Here is a 13,659-nt window from a genome sequence, read left to right on the forward strand (position 1 = left end):
GAGCCAACAGGGCTACGCTACCTTTGGCTGCTCCAGCTACAGGGGCCTGGCTAGCTACGGGTTTTTCAAGGGTGCGAAGCCGGTTCAAAAAGTGATTGCAGGAATTTAAGCTGTTAAAATTACTTGTTGACCTAAATTCTGTCAAAAACAGATCAATCATATCTCTCAGGAAGAATGTCAAGTAATTTGGAGCCAGTAAAAGCATTCCTATCATAAAATAGCTGCTGCAACCAGTTTTTGTCAAAGAGACCAATTTATCCTGGTACAATGTGCCACTGACATTAAAACTAGATGATAGTAGTTCTATAAAATTATTTGAAGTGACAAAAAAGGACTGGACTAACGACAATATAGGTACAAATATGCAGAGTCATGAAGATACTTCAAAAACAGGTATTCTTTTTAATTTGATCTACAATCCCTTCATGAATCATGTTCACTAGAGTGTATTTACTAATATTAGTAAAGACAGTAGACGTTAAAAACACATAATGACATCAGAAATCACTTTTTGGCCCAACACTGGGTCTCCAGAGCTCCAGAGAGGAGTTACTAAACACACTGAGCAGGAAAGTGCAGGAGGGAAAGATGAAGAGGCCATGCTGCAGGTAAATCAAATAAGACATTATCAGTAAGTTGTTAATTAAATGGGCTACACAAAAAGCGGTAAAGAGAGCCAACTTGAAAGAGAATCACCTTTGAGTTAACTTTTTATTTCAAAGCTGCGCTATTACACTTTACACAGAGCCACTTTAATGTCATCTGATATTTGCTGTGCTGTTTTTAACCACATTTAGTAAATCGTAATTGTTTTTGGTTCTTTTGTAAATTGACTTGTTATATGTGTAATATTACTTTATATTTTGGTTTAAATGTATCATGTAGAAAATTCCAGTATTTATTTTCAGATGTTTTTACCTTTTTTAAAATATGCGTTTGGTCATATTTGGTCACATTTTATGCATTGCACTATGTACATTCTACTTGTTCTGTCTGCTGGGTTTAGTTTATCTATTGGAAAAGCAATGGTATTTCTTAACCGTAAGATATATTGCCTTACTACTACCGTACTTTGAACTCTGATGATTAGGATGTAGATCTTGAAATGCACCTTCTTTAACAGTTATTTCTGCTGGTAGGGTCAGGGTGATTGAATTATGCTGTGGTCCTTTTACCAAATGTCTGAGCTGTACTCAAATTTAGATTGAATTCATGACTCAGTTCTTTGGAGGACATGATCATTTGGAAGGTTTACATTTACCATCTTTAAACCGTTCATAGTCAGTTTTCTAAACCATAAAAACCTGAAGAAAACAAAGAGATGAATTTAAAGAGTTTATTTGTACATGTTCAGAACATTTAACTGTACCTACTTGTTCATTCAGTTCACACCTGTACACTGCACAAAGGAGATGGCCAGGACAGAGACAAACACTCAATCTCTGCTGCCTTGTACACTTATTGCTGGTCAGTACTTTAGTGTTACCCATCATCATTCAAGAAAATCATGTTAAGAGGACAACATTTACATTTACAAAGTCAAGACTTTTTTCTTTTTAAACAAACTGATGAGATTTAGGTTTAAGTAACCAGTCAATGCTTTTTACTGTAGATAACAACACACTCAAAAAAACATTAATCTGTTAGTGTAGTGTTGTTAAAGGGGCAGTTAACCTCAAAAATCACAAGTATGTGTTTTCCTGTGGTCTGCAGTGCTGTTTCCTCATCTAGATTGCTTAGATTTGGAAATATCTACTGTAGATGTGTCTGCTTTCGCTTGAATAAAATGTATGTGGTGCTCAGAGCAGCAGAAAAATGACATGTGATCAATCCTAGCACAATGTCTTTGAAAAAAAATCATGAATGGGTTCATAAAAAATCAAATGAAAAAATAACAAAGTGAAATTGGCAAGTGTGCAAAACTTATACTTGGAAAAAAAAATAAACCTCAAGCAACTGAATGTTGCCTTTTAGGACATGCACGCTAATTGCTGTTGGTAGTTTTAAAACACCAGGTAGTGGCTTTAATGGTAAAGCAAACACACGGGCAAATAGAAAGGGATACTAACAATATACAGGAGCAGTTATGTCACTTTTTCTTATTGTCCCAGTCTTGACGATAGAGATTGGATTGAGGTCATATGCAAGAGGTGAAAAATTTAACTCAAAAGACTGAACTGATGACCCAGGTATCCCAGGGCTGATCAGTTAAAGTCCCACCTTTATGATGGCATGCTGTGACTTAATTCAAATTAATGCTTAATAACCCAAGAAGTTGCAATACAGCAACACTTAATACAAAATGAATTGTAGTAAACCTTTAATACGCTTTGATCATTAAGATTTAGCTCATAATTCTTATTTATAAAACTTTATAGTACAAATAATTGTTCCCGTGGCAACACCTCAAGAAAGCAAATCTGATCACAGCAGTGTAATGTTCACAGTTCAGCTGTGGGTTTAACAGCCTATCATTGATGGTTTAGGACATAAGAGCGGCGTAAGGCACTATTAACCTGATGTGCGCAACTTATGTTGATTGTTTTTATAAATGATCTGACGAATGAAATCTGGGCAGGATTTATCTCCTCTCCTTTCAGAATGTATCCTCTACTAAAGGGGATAATAAAGGAAGCACCAAGGCATCTTCCCTTTAGCTCTAAAAGCTCTTATTATAGCTGTTCATGTTACTTAGTCAGGAACTGAGGAAAATCTGACTACTTGACATTTCTCGTGTGTGACTCTGGGTCTCCTACCTGTTGGATACACCCAAAACAGCTCATTCAGGAAGCATCTAGGAGGCGTCCGTGTCACATGCCAGGACCAATGAAACTGGTTCCTTCTCTTGTTTGCACACAGCTCTATCTGAATACAATTTAATCACATTCCCTTCTTTTCAAGGTGAATAAAGCTCAGTCGGTTTCACACAAAAAAAAGACTCTTTTTGATATTGTTAGCCATCATGTTGATCATTCACCAAATTACTGACACCGGCATCAGTTCGTTTTGAAGCTGAGTTTGAACTCTTCAAGTTCATTCCCGTAGATATGAACTGAAGCTCATGTGTCCTGGGGAGGAGTCAGTCTGTGATTTGATCATCAGGAATGTATGACGTATGTATGATGCACAGTTCGTGTGATATAATATGCCAACCTGGCAGAATTGATTTTTTCAAATGATATAATAAAGGTAAGCGTCAATGTGAGGTGGCATGCAGTGTGCTGGAGAAAGTAAAAGAAAAAAAAAAATCGAAATTAGATCTAGTTTTTTTTTTCTTTTTTCCAAAATGAGACAGGAAGTGAACTCACAGAATTTTTTTTGGTCTGCTATCACTCTTTCAATATGGTGTACCACAGAACCAGTCAGAATGTCCCTCAGAACAATCAAAGTACCACAGTGTGTTAGTGACGTTAAACTCCAGAGACAGTCTCTGTGTGGCAGATCTAAGCTTGGCTGCCTCACAGGAACTTTGTTTTGAGCGTGATGCTGGGAGAGGACTTCCCAGTGCTGTGGGCAGCTGGGTTAGCACTGCTAGCTTTAATATTTAAACTCTCCTGATTTCCTTTGATGGCAGCTTGAAGACGAGACTTCAGGTGAGGCGATGTTGTGATGAGTGACCTGTAGGAGGAAGGAAAATATATAACCACCTGCTTCATATTCACTGATCCTTTGTCTTTTGAAAACATTAAAAGCAGCATGACAAAACATGGCTTTGCTCTGCATGACATGATTTAATTACTGATGGAGACTGCCAATCTCTCCTTCATAGGTAGGGTGAAACTACAGTGGAAATGATTTTGAACTATATGAAAATCATCAAAAAGTTCCTGGAGATCAATAAAATCCTAAAACCTCAGAGAGGAGTCATACAATGCTTTTTCCTACAGCCTATAATCACATTATTGTAAACTTTTTTCTTACCGAGGAGAAGAGCAGGAAAATAAAATACTCATGAATCCCAGAAATCAACATGTAATCTACATACAAAAACAAATTATGAAAGAGCTAAAAAGGTTGATTGTACAGTTCAGTCCACTGAGAGCAGCAGGAGCGTTTCATACAAACCAAACCAGACCAGACCCGTATGCAACAAATTAACTGCACACATCACTACCAACCTGAAGACAGCTGGGTGCTGAGGGCCAAAGCACATCAGATCCTTGAGGGCCGAATCATGAAGAGACCTGGATGGCAGGGGAGCAGAGCTAAGGGCATTTTCATCCAGGAGAAAGGAGATGAGGAGGGGCAGCAAGACTGCCACCAGCTGAGGACCTGAAGGGAAAAATACACAAAACATGGGAACAAGCTTCAGATGGGGGAGAATGTTTTATCTGTTAAATATCTCAGAAAAAGCTGGATGGACTTGTACCTTTGCTCAAGGAAGCAAGAACAGCTGAAATCACTGACCTTTAAACAAAATAATTGAATGTAACTAGAATTTATCTACTTGTGTATAACATTTTAGTGTTTTTTTTTGTTTTATTGGCTTGACTGTAGTCACAAGGTCTCGTTTACGTTGTCTTTCCTGCTGGCAGCGTGCTCAGTCATACTTGGACAGGGAGTATCAACCCAGAGTGTTTAAACCAGTAATTTAGTCACCTTTAAGTTCTCACAGCAGACACATTCATCTCTCACTCACACCTACAGCCAAATTTGAATCACTGGTTAACCAAACTAACATTTCACAGCTTCTCACTTCAGTGCGTGGTTGTGAAGGGCTGCATGCTGGTTAATCAGGAAAGAAAGGAGAACACATCAGATATGCGAGCAGTAAATACTGAGAAGGATTAGCACATTTAGAGCACAAATCAGGCTGCTGCACTCCACCACTATCCTCCTTTGGACAGAGAGCCTTGCTTTACCTTCTTCCATTCTATCATCTCCTGACTCCACCATGTCTCTGCTACAGACTCTACTCACACTGTGATTCATCAGCTGCCTGGATCAAAGCCTCCATCGCTCGGATCCCCTCCAAGACTCCAAGCAGCTCCTGTGGAGTTTGAGGACGACTCCGCTCCACCTTCTGAGGAGAAAGCAGACAAATATATGCTGAAATCACCTGAACAATGCCTTCTACTGATCATATAGGTTTTTATTTCATTTTCCCTTAGTGTACATGCAAGCATCAGTACAGAACGAAAATTAAACATATTACAAAAAATAATATATATATATTATTAATGAACATAAAGTAACTCAGATACTCATGTATGGTAAATAAGTTTGGTTGGATACCTGGAGGAATCGAATCAATGTCGGACCAAGGGCCTGGATGTATGGGATGGCCACACCGGGCTGAGCCTGAAACACTGTCGTTAGCAGCTGACAACAGTGACTCACAACCTAGAGCAGAGAAGGGAGGAAACACTGTCACAGTCAAACCCCACACTTACTCAAATATCGACTTAGAGGAACATAACTGTCCTTAATCCAGAGTTTTACTGGTCTGGAAGAATATGGCGTACCCCAAACTGTCTAGATTAAGGATGTCAAACTCATTTACATTGTGGGCCCACATTGACTTGAAGAGGGCCAGACCAGTGAAACTATTTTATCTCGCTGTAAAGACGTTTTCCTACATATTTAATCCCTGAGATATTCTAATATAAGAGTTTTATTACATGATAAAGGAATGCCACTATAGTGAATGAAAAATCTGTAGGGACAACTCTTTGATGTCATAAAATTTAAGCACAAGGTGTAAAACTTTGGTAGCTCATTTCCCTAAATGTCCTCTAATCACGAAACACAGTTTTGTTAACTTGCAGAAAATGTCCTGTTTTAATGTGGACCCACTTTAAAAACAAAAACATAACAAACAAACAAAAAAAAGTCTACATTTAATTGTGAAACCTTTCTGCTGCTTAATTCTTTATCTAACCCTTAATTACTTCAGTGCCGTGTGAAACTGGATTTGGGAGAGTTGGGAAATTATAAGGAGCAAAAACTGTGAAACATATTAAATTAAATTACAGCTAAAAGTTTGAAATTTATGCCCCACATTTTTCAAAGCTGTCCAGTGGACTGGATGGAGTTTCTGCTGGGCCAATTGTGGTCCCCGGGCCTTGTGTTTGACACCACTGGGGCGATCGTGGCTCAAGAGTTGGCAGTTCGAATTGTAATTGGAAGGTTGTCGGTTCGAGACCCGGCTCCGACAGTCTCGGTCGTTGTGTCCTTGGGCAAGACACTTCACGTTTCCTACTGGTGGTGGTCAGAGGGCCTGGTGGTGCCAGTGTCCGGCGGCCTCGTCTCTGTCAGTGCGCCCCAGGGTGGCTGTGGCTACAATGTAGCTGCCATCACCTGTGTGTGAATGTGTGTGTGAATGGGTGGATGACTGGATGTGTAAAGCGCTTTGGGGTCCTTAGGGACTAGTAAAGCGCTATACAAATACAGGCCATTTACCATTTACCACTGGTCTAGTTAATGGCAACAGAAATATGTGGCGGAAAAACACTTTGAGGCACAAACTGTATATGAAAGATGGTCATTGCCACACTGTATACATTGTTCCTTTTAAAGAAAACAAACAAAAAGCACTGATTCTCGAAACACAAGGTTGAAATGACTGAAACTGCAGAATGCTGCATGCTCAGTTCATAATGATTTCTCTGTCACAAGTTGTTAGTAAATGAGCAAACCCTACTTTATGCTACTCTCCGAGTCTGAAACAGACCTGAATTAACTTCACGGTGTATTCAGTAAAACTTGAAATTAGTGACTGAGCTCACAAAGTCAACAGGAAAGTGTTTACTAAGGTTAACAGCAAAGGTGCCGAGGGCTGTTTTTATATAGACCTCTATACTACCTGAGGTCTTGCAGACACTCTCTGGCTTTTAGAATGTCCATCTTCTAAGAGTGGTCATGGTCAGAATATAGCCTAACTATCAGATATTACCAGAGGGTCTTTGGAGTCTATGCTGGTGGTGAAGCGCTGCAGACAGAGCTTGTGCAGAGGCTCAATGGTACAGACATCAGGACCAGCAGATAGCAGGAAGACGGTCAGAGCGGTGAGGAGGCTGACCTGGTCTACAACACAGCTGGAAGGCCCTGAAATTACACAAAGAAACAATTTCAGGCATTCTCTTCAGTGTTTGGTAGTTTAGCATTTTTCTGCCAGCGGCTGTAATTTTTAATCAGTCAGTGTGGAGTCTACAGTTCTCTCCATCACCTCTCTGGCCATAGGGAGTACTGCTAATGAGGACTTTATTATTAGCACAGAAATACCTTACAGCTTTATTGCATAGTGCCTGTAGGTATATGGGTGGCAAATTGAAGATTTTTTTAGAAGCACTTGCTAAAACTACAGAGAGCTGCACGTTTGTAAGTTACATTCACACTGTACGTACCACTGTCCCAAAATGTTAGAAGTGTATTTAGAGCTGATTGCAGCAGCAGGTTCCAGGATCCTCGACTTTTCTCTTGTCGGCTCATGGGTGAAGTCAAGACGGACTTCAGAGCCTGAATAGCCGCCTGGATGACCACACTCAGACAAGCCCCACCCGCCGATTCAACTGCTGAAGCACCTGTAAGCAAGTTTAACATCATCATTGATGTCAAACATGATCACTGAGTGGACAAAATACTTATACATTTTACTGAAGTCCATTTCTAAACTTGCAGAAACACAATTTATTGTTATTTTCAGCTCTGACAGTTTGGCTTTGAAGGAGAGAAGATGTGCTTATTTAAAAACTGAATGAGATGCTGTTAACGTCCACCCAATTAATCCTGACTCTCTTTTAGTTTTGTTTTTGGTATCCACCATTCCTAAGAAAAATGTCACTTCAGCAGTTTAATTATCTACTTTATGTTTATAAAATGGTCTTGGTATAGATGTTTTTACTTTGTTACTTCACAGTTAGTATAACACCCACCTTAGCCACATTAATAACATAAATTATTTATGGACATTACAGTCTAAATTATTTGTCTTAACCTGTTTGCGCGCTGGGCTGGTGGACCAACTCTCTCAGGACTCCCAGCAGCAAGTAGAGGACAGTGGGGAGAATGGACACACTGCCTGCAAAGAGGACAGACAGCCATCAAACCAACAACAGACCAATAAAAGGAGATGCATCGCATGTGTGTCCATTTGCATAGATATTTGGCTAGACAAACTGAAGGATTATGGGTATGCAACCTTTGCAGATGAGCTCTCCACCAAAAAACCAACACACAGCCCAGAGCTCTTCAGTAGTAAGTAGCTAAAACTCAAGGGCTCTAATACAACCATGCCAGTCCCTTTATTGTTGTGTTAGCATGAGAAAATGGGTGATTCATGCTCTCACCTTCAGGAGAGCAGATGGACGGCAGCTCAGAAAGCACACACAGAGCTGATGCTACCAGACGACAGTCGCTGTCTGTCAGAGTCCACGCTGAGCCTCCAGGACCTAAATGCACACCCCAAAAATACTGATAGGTTTATATGTGCAGACACTTTTATCAGCAAGAATGAAGGAATGCTATTTTGGATTTTTTTTTTTTTAAATTTTGTTTGTTTTAGACAGTAGCTACAAAAATCTTTGTTTTGTGCTTGTCTAGCCAATCATACACCACTGACAGAGAGTATCTGAAATGAAGTTTCCTTCTCCCCTCTCTGCAGCAGCCCTCCCTGTTCCCATCCATCTCCTTACCAGTTGGACTAGTTCCAGCCAGTTTGGGGCTCAGCTGTGGGATTTTCCGGACCAGTACACAGAGGCAGAGCTCCAGGGCACCAAAAACCAGTGAGTGACCAGGAACCAAACCACCAGTGTCTCGCCCCTCCCCAAACTCTGGAAGTGTTTCCTTCTCTGCTGCGCCATCATCCACTAAGAAACATTAAAGTTAAATAGTATGAAAGGAGCATTTAAATTATTCTGTTTGGCAACAATCTAGATAGGTTCAGACATATACAAACTGGATCTAAAAATTACAGATTACAATTATTAGAACTGTTGAGACCTGATGAGAAAGATTCAATGTAGCTGAAAGTTCCAGAAAAAGATAAAACGTGAAGCTTGCGTTACGATTTTGTTGAGATCGGAAAGGAATTTTTGCCATCTGGTGGCAAAAATGGTTTATTGCTTCCCTTGGTTGAGAAGCTGGTTTTTCTCCTCTAAGAGGATTTATTGAACACAAAAGAAATGATACATAAACGAGTGAGGTATCTCACTATTGGAAGCACTTTCTGGCTTGACTACTACTACCATATCTTACTAAGACAGACCAATCATTTCAAGGACACGGGATCCCCTGATCCCCTTTATAACAGCCCCTGAACAAGACCAGGCATTCTCTGTGTGTTTCTTCCACATCCCAAGGAGGGCATCGCTTATTTTAAAGAGAAAACAGAGTGATGTATCTCCCCTGTGCAAAGACAGTGACTTTGGCTGGCTGTGGAGCAGACAAGCTAGCTCTACCATCCAGTGCCTGCTGGGCCAGTAAAGAGCAATCAAAATTAGAGACTGGTGCTGGTGTCAGTTCCATGTAATTTATATGTGCGAGACAGACTATTTAAAAGTAGTCAGGGGACCCTGTGTCCTTGAAGTAACTGATCTAACTTACATAGATGTGGTAGTAGTAGAGTTGGTGTGGTTAGTCACACCAGAAAGCGCTTCCCGTACTGAGATACCACGTGAGGTTTCAAAAAGAAGCAGCAGAATAATCTTTTTAGAATCAGAATACTTTATTAATCCCTAAGGAAATTTTGTGTTTACCTTCAGCACTGTGGCGTTTCTCCCTGATGTGCTCATGAGCAGCAGCTACAATTCGCTGCAATAAATCCAACACAGCGAGCTGAACTGATACAGACTCTCTGGTTACCATGAGTCTGTGGAGGACGCTGAGTAGCTCCACGCTCAGAGCCTAAACAGACAAAGAAAGTCAGCACTCGACCAATGCAGTTTATTATTAGGAGTTAAATGAGCTTTGAATGACCCTTTCTAGGTGAGCGCATGTAGAGTGAAGCAGTAAACCATGCAACACAGAGAGAGATGACAGCCATTAATATTAATTGAGGTTTTAGGTTTTTGTTGTGCCAGCTAAAAAAACAACAACTATTATTTACACTACCCTATATTGCATTTAACTGTACAGAAGAGTCATAACTTCACGTCATTATTCACTGGGAAATAAATACCGCACATATAGAATTGCCAGTCAAATTCAATCCTGTACAATTTAGTTTGGATTCTAGTGTCGAAAGGCTAATGTTTCAAATCGTGTTTACTGTGAAAACTAGTAAAAGCTGTGCCTCACCTGGTCATTTCCAATCTTTGCTCGGGGCCACGAAACTTCCAGCAGCACCTGCAGAGCTCTCAGACAGGAGGTGATGTTCTCCATCTGGTCCTCTGAATGTGGAGAACAGAGAAACTCCACGCTGATCCCTGAATGCGAGACCAACATGATCAAAGTCAATACAATAGGACAGAATTTAATACATAAACACATTTTACTCAGCAGTTATAACCAGTTTGTTACCAAGTATGAGGTGCAATCTGTCAGTATTAATGTCTTCCGGACTCTTGGCTCCACCCACAGAGCTTCTGTTTCCCATGGAGGTAGGTGTTGCTGGTCTAGATAGGTTAGCAGGTGCTTCATCTGACATCACGAAACCTGCACACACACGTAAAGTAACAGATACTTTTACATGTATCTGCTTATTACAATGAAAGAACAGCGGAATTAAGAGTGAGTAGGAGGAATACTAACCTGTGCTGTGGAGCCAGAGGGAGGTGGCATGGAGGATGGGAGCCCAGGACGATGTGTAATGACGTCTTGCTTGGCTGACAGTCTCTGCTGTGTAGAAGGAACCTCCTGCATGAGAAAGAGGGAGAGGAAAAAAATAAAGAAACACCATATCTCTCAAAATAAAATCATCTAATCACAGCTGTGGTCCTGATTCCTTTATTAGGGGAGAAAAGCTATCTATACCTGGCCCTATATGAAAAAAAGAGTTTATATCAGGACTATGAATAGCAACTCCCCTAACAAAAATGCACAACATGTAACTGAATACATCAGCTCAGTAAAAGGAAGTTACTTTGTGTCAAACACAACACCAGGAAATAGGCTTTTGCGATATCATGACATTCAACAACCCCCAGCAAAGCTCAATACTTTGCAAAACATGGAAGAAAACTAGGGGTGAAAATTAAAAAAAAACTTGTCCAAATGTACAAACAACTGGGTTATGGTTAACAAGGTTATCACGTTTTGATGTTACAATACAGTAGTTATTACTTTTTTAAAACACTGTTTGCCTGGAATATGTGCTGTAGATATGAAATATACTTCTTAGTGAAAAATTATTCGAAATTTCCAAATTTGTGCTGGAAATTCTCTCCCACCTGTTGCAGGTAGCTGTGATGAGTACTCCTGTGGGAGGGTCAGTAGTGCATAGTCCTGTAGTGCTGCCAGCCATAGACGGCTCAGTGTCGATAGCTCTGATTGGACCAACTTCAGAAGGCCCGCCCCTCCTGACTCAGAGCCTGAGCTGTCACTGGCCAGAGAGGAGACCGATGGGTCAGCTGGTCTATGAGAGCTTTCTTTTTGTTTGCTCCTCTGAACAGCTACAATGTAAACCTGACAGAAATGAAGAAAACCACAGAAAATTGCAGCAATAATCTAATTTATTTTCTGTAGAAATATTTACGATTGATACACAATACTCATTATCTAGATAATATCTTGCCAAAAACAAGATGTTGGAGACATTTGGTGCTTAGGGCTGTTATTAAAAACACTATCAAGTCATTCTGCCTAACACGCAACAAGTTGTTACCAGGAGAATATTGAGGTAAGTGCTATTCGAAACATTATCCCGAGCTGTATCATCAAGAATATTTTAGACACACGAATGGACGTTTGGATTCAAGTCTTTGCGCTACTATCGCTGCAGAAAAAAGCAAAACAAAAAGAGAAGTATTTTTGTCTGCAATAAAACATTTCAATAATGATGTAAGATGACGAGAAGATCTAAAAATGAACGACTAAAAAGGGTAAATACTCACCTCAGCCCAGGCTTTGAGAACAGCCAGTGTCTCCATGGCAGCAGCAGCCTCATTGTACAGCTGGCTTGATGCTTCCCTTCCACTCTGGACCTTAGCCAATGAGGAGACAAGGAGCTGGTGGACACGTCGCAGGTCACGGAGGTCACTGACTACACCACTAGCGATCCATGCACTACACACCTGTAGAGGAAAAGGCAGCATTAAAGGTAACACTTTACATCTCTGTTCATTAGCTGACGACCTGCAGGGCAGACAGAATGACCCGAGCAGCGCAGCAGTGAGGATTATGAAAATGATTACTGACAACTGTTCACCTGGCAGGCTTTGGCAGTAATGTCAGGAGGAGCATCAGCGGTGAAGGCGGGTCTGAGAGCAGCTCCAACCTGCAAACACACAAATGAAAATACTACACGACTCTGACACAGCAGATTCTGTAGCATCTTTTCAAATAGAAAAAAAGTCAGGATTTTCAGGAGCCTGTTTACCCCTGTGTAGTGTCACCTCTTCTTTTAGTAACTTGCTGTTGATGGCAACTAAAATCAACAGTTCATATGAGTTACTGATCCTTACATTAGCCTGGTACTGCTCCAGGATCACATGACCAGGAAACTCTGGTTCTGGAATGGCTGAGAACTGTCTGATGATAACCAGGAGTGTTTGAAGTCCTGCTAGTCGCAGCTCATCACTGTGATCTGTTGATGCCATAAACGCCATGCGTACCAGGTCGCCAAGATGGAGGACCAGGAAATCTGAGAGAAACGGGTGAGAGATCAACGAGGTCTAAGACATCCAGAAACATAAACCGAGCAAATCCCTGTCAGGTCTTACCAGTGGAGTCATGCAGGCGTCGTTCCTGAGCAAGAGCCATGTCAAAGTGAGCTGGGTCGGCAGTCTCGCACTGTGCTATGATGCGACACACACACTCCATGGCGAAACAACGTGTGGCTGAGTGCAGCGCTGTGAATGGGCCACCAGACTCAGACCGGGCTCTGAAGGCAGAGGAGTCATCATCTTTGCCAGGGTCTGCGTCTTCATCCTCCTGTTTCGACTCCAATGGGGCACGACCATCTTTAACACAGATTTTTAACGTCACAGACGCTAGCAGTGACCCATTAACTCATAATCACCAGGTATTATCTTAATCCTCAGTAGTTGTCAAACAAACTGCTAGCTTTGCCAGCTTTTTTCATTCTACACATACAAAGCAAGCATCAATGAAATATTTCTTTTTCAGCTGACCCCAGATTCCATAAAATAAAATTCTGTCCTTTAAAAAAAAAAACCAACAACTTATTCTTTATATAATTTAAGCCCTTTAACTTTTAGTCTGAAAACAGAAATGTAAACTTGAGCTTTTGGGTACTCAAAGAAACAGCTACAGGCTGCCAACCCCCTGAGCCCACCTGTAGTTGCAGACAGGACATCTTTGCAGAGCTTCAGCCAGTGGGCCAGTTTGCTGCTGGTGGCACTAGCTGCCATCATATGAACCAGAGTCTCTTGAATGTCCTTCCTCAGACTGAAGTCTGACTCCCGGTCCAGCAGAATGAACAGAGCACCTTCGAGACCGACCTCTTTTATAGTGACATCTGCTCAGACAGATCGAAAGGATTAGGTGAGCAAGGATGTAGAAGAGAGGTGCGCTGCAATAAACTGCTCATATGCTACAAAC

General features: G+C 41.0%; 1 protein-coding gene across 3 annotated transcripts in view; it reads right to left on the reverse strand.

Moving 5' to 3' along the window:
• Nucleotides 1-1,322: 1,322 nt before the first annotated feature.
• Nucleotides 1,323-13,659, reverse strand: part of heatr5a (HEAT repeat containing 5a) — a 45,441-nt gene continuing 33,104 nt past the window's right edge. For all 3 annotated transcript variants that reach the window (XM_085144174.1, XM_085144172.1, XM_085144173.1), the window contains 19 exons: nt 13,394-13,576; nt 12,819-13,058; nt 12,561-12,739; nt 12,305-12,373; nt 11,991-12,170; nt 11,328-11,562; nt 10,690-10,794; nt 10,459-10,593; nt 10,237-10,364; nt 9,696-9,843; nt 8,634-8,807; nt 8,289-8,390; nt 7,937-8,020; nt 7,347-7,523; nt 6,896-7,047; nt 5,236-5,343; nt 4,921-5,023; nt 4,119-4,272; nt 1,323-3,618 (listed from right to left, as the gene is read on the reverse strand). In XM_085144174.1, coding sequence (XP_085000300.1) covers nt 3,459-3,618; nt 4,119-4,272; nt 4,921-5,023; nt 5,236-5,343; nt 6,896-7,047; nt 7,347-7,523; nt 7,937-8,020; nt 8,289-8,390; nt 8,634-8,807; nt 9,696-9,843; nt 10,237-10,364; nt 10,459-10,593; nt 10,690-10,794; nt 11,328-11,562; nt 11,991-12,170; nt 12,305-12,373; nt 12,561-12,739; nt 12,819-13,058; nt 13,394-13,576 — 2,816 coding nt within the window. In that variant the 3' untranslated portion in view covers nt 1,323-3,458. The remainder of the gene's footprint in view (nt 3,619-4,118; nt 4,273-4,920; nt 5,024-5,235; nt 5,344-6,895; nt 7,048-7,346; nt 7,524-7,936; nt 8,021-8,288; nt 8,391-8,633; nt 8,808-9,695; nt 9,844-10,236; nt 10,365-10,458; nt 10,594-10,689; nt 10,795-11,327; nt 11,563-11,990; nt 12,171-12,304; nt 12,374-12,560; nt 12,740-12,818; nt 13,059-13,393; nt 13,577-13,659) is intronic.

This window comes from Neolamprologus multifasciatus, chromosome 19 (assembly GCF_963576455.1).
Source record: "Neolamprologus multifasciatus chromosome 19, fNeoMul1.2, whole genome shotgun sequence".
NCBI lineage: Eukaryota > Metazoa > Chordata > Actinopteri > Cichliformes > Cichlidae > Neolamprologus > Neolamprologus multifasciatus.